The following is a 5,539-nucleotide window of genomic DNA, read 5'->3' on the forward strand; positions in this document are numbered from 1 at the left end:
TCAGCAGGATTAGTCTAATAGCATTAAGAGCTTTCTTTATTTATTTTATTTCCTTGAAAAAAAAAGCTGCTAAATAAGATTACGTATTACTTGAGCGGTTTTTGACAATGCCGCTTGGTTCAAACGAGAGGTGTCCGTGAAATTGAAAATTTGAAGAAGAAATAAAAGGAATTTTATACGTTGATGGTTTCAAAGAAAAGAGGAGTTAGAAGTCTGCTCATCAGTGAGAGAAAGTCGAGATCTTCTGGCTGGGAAAGATAAGGCCGTCCCTCTAGGTGGCCCCCCCTAGTGTCCCCATTAGCTGCTAATTACTTGCCAAACAAATAAACAATTAACTCCTCTTGCCTCTTGGTGGGAGAGTCTTCATTGAGATGCTAAGACTTTCTAATGAAAGATTTTAATTAATGAGGTTGTAAATCCGGCCCCCTTGTTAACACGGCTATAAGGAGGGCCGCAAGACTCCACCACAAAACATTCTGGTGTTGTTGGATCTGTATGAAGACCAAAATCATGACAACTGTATCTGTTTGCGAGAGAAGCCCGAGGATGGCGTCAGAGCTCCAGAAAGGGTCTTGTCTCACAGACAACAAACCTTCCACTTGCTCATTCTCCATTGAGAGCATCCTTGGACTGGACAAGAAAAGGGACTTAAACTCAGCCGCCATGAGGCACTACAGGCCCTGGATGGATAACTACTGCAGCAGAGGTGGGTCCAGCTACAAGATCTATTTTATATATCTATGGGACTGTGGTGTAGTAGTGATATCCCACTAATGCTGTGTCCATCTCCTTGCTGTCCATCTTATCAGGTGTGACATCAGTTGTGGTGTAAACACACTTGGGTGTGAGCAGCTAACTGTATGGACGTGACAGCACACTTTCAAAATAAGGGAATTAAGAAGTGTGGCCATGTAAAATCCTACATAATGAATGTGTGAATTGTCTGCTTTATTTTAGAGATTGGAACCCACTGCTGGAGACTACCCATCATCAGCTATGATATACCTCTACAGGTGCACCCCACAAAACCTGCTGCGGAAAAGGACGGGGATGGCCAGTATGAAAAGTGCTGCCCGACAAGTGAGCGACTGACTTATAAGAGAGAACTGAGCTGGTATCGAGGAAGGAGACCCAGAACCGCATTCACCAGAAGCCAAGTAAGGATCTAGCTATATCTACAGTATCTAAATATCTATCTATCTATCTCCTATCTATCTATCTATCTATCTATCTATCTATCTATCTATCTATCTATCTATCTATCTATCTATCTATCTATCTGTCTATCTCCTTGAAGTACTGTATATCTATTTACTTTGTATTATTTTTCTTTCTATCTAAACATGCAATTTATTTCTATTCATTTATAGATTGAAGTCTTAGAGAACGTTTTCCAAGTCAATTCATATCCCGGAATAGATGTCCGAGAGGAACTTGCTAACAAGTTATCTTTAGATGAAGATAGAATCCAGGTAAGGACATTACTATCTCATGGAACATGTGATCTCTCCAAATTTTGGATTAATATAATATTCCCCTAAAAGAAACTTTATAGTTATTAACACATATTAGCCAATAGAATTTACTTTTTGCTGAAGCCATAATGTGTTCTTAAATTGCGGAGTTGTTTCCATCCCTATTTCACCTGACTTTTTATTCTTTACAAATGTAGAAAATTTCCAATCGTAGGTGATGCCTATTAAGTAGCCTTCAGAAATTTTTAATATAATTGATACCTGTAACTTTTCATGGCACAAATATTTTGCTGATGTTCTAAGGTTAGCTTTTTTGTGGAGTGGACATACCAAGCCAATGATGCTGAATGTTAGAAAAAAAAAAATTATAAAATATTCTGTATATGATGAGATTGAGAATAATTTACAAAGTTAAGATTTGATGCACAAATCACCAACCAAAAATTTCTTTCATATCTATATTTGGGTAGATTTGTACAGATTTTGTTTTCCGAATACACCTGTATCAGTCCAGATTTTAAGATTGGTGACAAAACCTGAAAGCGTAAATCTAGCCTTATGTTGCTCAACTACTTATTATAGATGTATGCTTGGTATGTTTCATCATTAGAGGGAGAAGAGGACAAGTCACTTTAAAGCCAGGGTATCTAACATGCTTATTCTTCATTTCCCCCAACATCTGCCATCAATGTTTAGTTAGGATTCTACTAGTTTTCTTAGATCCACTTATATCTATATAGTAATTCCAGGGGCAAATAGAGTTTAAAGAGGCAAACTACATAACATCTCATACTAATATATTTCTTTAATTACAGATCTGGTTTCAAAATCGCCGTGCCAAGCTGAAGAGATGCCACCGGGAGTCCCAGTTCCTCATCGTAAAGGATTCACTCACTTCACAAATCCAAGAATAACTCATTATTGTCATGTATATCAAATATAACAGTCTCAACAAAAGTAAAGTGTAATGTCTCTGTTTGGACACATGAAGAATGGGGAGAGATGATATTTTGCACTGATCTTGTGATCCAACACATTCAGCTCTGTCCTAAAAAAATCTTTATCGGTTGGTTAGGTGGGTTTGATAACTGTAAATATTTTGTATTATAATGATGAAATGCCCATGCACTTTTTGTAAATATACATTTTTAATAATTCTTAATAAATATTTTTGAACCAGACTATTATAGTTGTTGCTGTTTATGGTATTTATTCTGTCAGGGCACTACGGTAGGGGGCTCACAAGCAGACTATGCTCTAGGTGTATTACTTGATGTACAGGTACAATATGCTTCATGTATATGTAGAAGAATACAAGGCTTATGTAGACATAAGAAGAATATACAATGTATTACTACAAAATAATAGGCAACTGGCTTGCGATGGAAAAGAACTTCTATAATATTGTAATGTTCCCTGACAAACCAAATAGGTTAGTCAAAATGACATGTCTATTATTTGTTTCCATTTAACAATGAGTCCCTAGGAAAATAAAAACTATTTAACCAAGTGCTCTAAATTCTACAATCAATCCCTTGCCAATTATTGTCCCGTAATTACACTGTAATGCGGCTGTTACAGCTGTGCTGCCCCCTACTGTTCATATAACCTTTAGGAATAGTGGTTGCCTTCCTACAACACATGGCTCACCCACATCATTAAAGGATTTTTTCAGGACTAATGCCTGTCATTTTAAAGCCACCAATATGTGACTCCATCAGTCATCAGAAGGAAGGCACACCAAGGACCCTGTCATTTATCCTTTGACACAGCGGCTCATGTGCCTAGTACCGCTAGGTATTCACTAGAGTGACTTGGCCCCTTCCTTCTACTCATCTGTATATGACCCAGGGGTAAGCTATAAAGGTAGTGTTCACATCTGCTTGTGGCTGCCAGGTGTATTGAGGGATCCTTAAACAGTCAACTTAATTTTGATGGGAGTTATGGTGTATCCCATGATCCATGCCAATATGCTATACAGAGTCGGGACAGTATAGATGGCATATTCTTAGAGCCATATTATACAGGCTGATATCCCTTATAAGTGAGCACCAATCTGCTAGATCGGCTTTCACTTATAGAGCCTATTACACGGCTTGAATATTGTGCAGCAAGGGCTGTATATATATATATACATGGTTAGTGATGTCGGTGCAGCCCTTGCTTTGGTGCAAATTAATAAAGATATATACATACCCTGAATGCGCAGTTGGCGGCAGATGAATTTTAAATGATAACAATCAGCTAATGATCAACTCTTCGGCTGATCATTGTCTTTATTACACAGAGTGATATCGACCTGATTCGGCCGATTATCGCTCTGTGTAATAGTGCCCTGACTTAAGCCCCTATTACACGGCCGATTCAGAGAAGCAAGCAAGCGCCCGCCTGTCAGAACAGCGCTCGCTTGCTCCTAGTTCCCCACTCGCTGCCAGCGCTATTACACGTACCGATAGCAAGCAGGTAAGAGCGGAGCCTATAGAAGATAGTGGCACTCTGCTGTCACCGCTCCTATTACACGGAGCGACGGCAGCAGATCGTTGCTCTTTCAACATTTTGAAAGACAATGATCAGCCGAAATCGCGCATGTCGGCTGATCGTTGCCTTTTATTATAGAAAGCGATTATTGGCCGATAATTGGCCAAATACGGACGATAATCGCCTTGTGTAATAGGGCCTTTAATAAGGTGCTTGCACTGCACATGCACATGAAAATGTACAGTCTGATCTTTGAAGTGTCGTCCAGATTGGTAAAACAATTAGCCAAAAAACTTATCAGTTTAGAACTATTGAACTTTCTCTATGCAACATCATTAAAATCCTTTCTCGAATTCTAAGCCCATTTCCCTGGGCCTTGTATGAGGTGTGTCACAATGGCCGCACTCCTCCGTGATCTGCTCCCCTCTGCCTTAACATCATATTTGTTCTCAGAAATGTCAATGACAATTCTGCAACATTGTCCAATTAGTTCTGTAAACATCCTCAGGGCAAGATGCCAATGGCTCATTACGGCAAAGGTCCGTATGACTCATTGCTGGGGAGCCGAGATAAACATGCTCCTTGTCTTCTTACTACTTTGTCAATTCCCAATTTTTCCCAAATCCTGTTTTCTTGCTAATAGGTTTTAGTGTTGACAGAACCGGTTGTGTCGTTGAGGTCCGTCTGATGATTAGTTTGAAGAGTTACTAGTGCCGATGACGGGGGCATTGCTATGTGCTTTTGTTAGTTAGTTAATTTGTTCAGGGAATGTTACAGTTCATTCTGGAAGAGAATATAAATTCTTTACACCGATTCCCCCATTACATACTGTAGTTATTTGACCTTGTTGTTACTTTAAAACAATATACTTATCTCTCAACTTTTCCTAAACCCAATCCCTTTAGAGGGAATAACCTTACACCTTTCTCTGTCCATTCATATAGGGTGAGTTTGCTTCATATTATAGGACTGACCCGCTGTGGACCTGACTGGGAAGGGAAGCAATAATAATAATCATAGATCATAACTCATCATAGACATTACGTATGAATTACTTTACATTTTAGTAGTATCTGCCAAACATCTCCCAGAGACTGCTTGCCGAAAATGGAAAAAGGCCACAACCTATCGTGTGAGATTCATATTACTAGTCTGGCAAGAGCCCCAGGCCTGGTATCTGGCATCTGAGCTATATACACTGAGCTATATACACACTTTTGCATGCTCAACCATGGTCAGTACAAAGTAATAATCCTCAATATATAGTAATTCAATAATTTTAGTAGTTTCTCACATAATCCCTCATTACTATAGATGAGTGAATGCTGAACATGATGGGGTTCATCCAAACCTGAACGCTCTGCATTTAATTACTGGCAGCTGAAGAAGTTGGATGCAGCCCTAGGAAGTCCTGGAAAACATTGATACACATTGGGCTACATTGGGAACATATCGGGCAAACATGGCTGTCTTGTTAAATAGACGACCGCTAATAATGATCATGATCTTTATTAGCGGCCATCTATGTTGCAAGATGCCCGTCTTCCCTGGTATTTACCCAAAGTGGGTATTAGCCTATGGATACC

General features: G+C 39.2%; 1 protein-coding gene across 1 annotated transcript; it reads left to right on the forward strand.

Moving 5' to 3' along the window:
- Positions 1 to 546: 546 nt before the first annotated feature.
- On the forward strand, positions 547 to 2,397 carry HESX1 (HESX homeobox 1). The gene is made up of 4 exons (XM_069968807.1): positions 547 to 706; positions 958 to 1,157; positions 1,371 to 1,472; positions 2,291 to 2,397. The coding sequence occupies exons 1-4, from the start codon at positions 547 to 549 to the stop codon at positions 2,387 to 2,389; spliced, it is 561 nt and encodes a 186-aa protein (XP_069824908.1). The 3' UTR covers positions 2,390 to 2,397.
- The last annotated feature ends 3,142 nt before the right edge of the window (positions 2,398 to 5,539 follow it).

Source organism: Dendropsophus ebraccatus, chromosome 4 (assembly GCF_027789765.1).
Source record: "Dendropsophus ebraccatus isolate aDenEbr1 chromosome 4, aDenEbr1.pat, whole genome shotgun sequence".
NCBI lineage: Eukaryota > Metazoa > Chordata > Amphibia > Anura > Hylidae > Dendropsophus > Dendropsophus ebraccatus.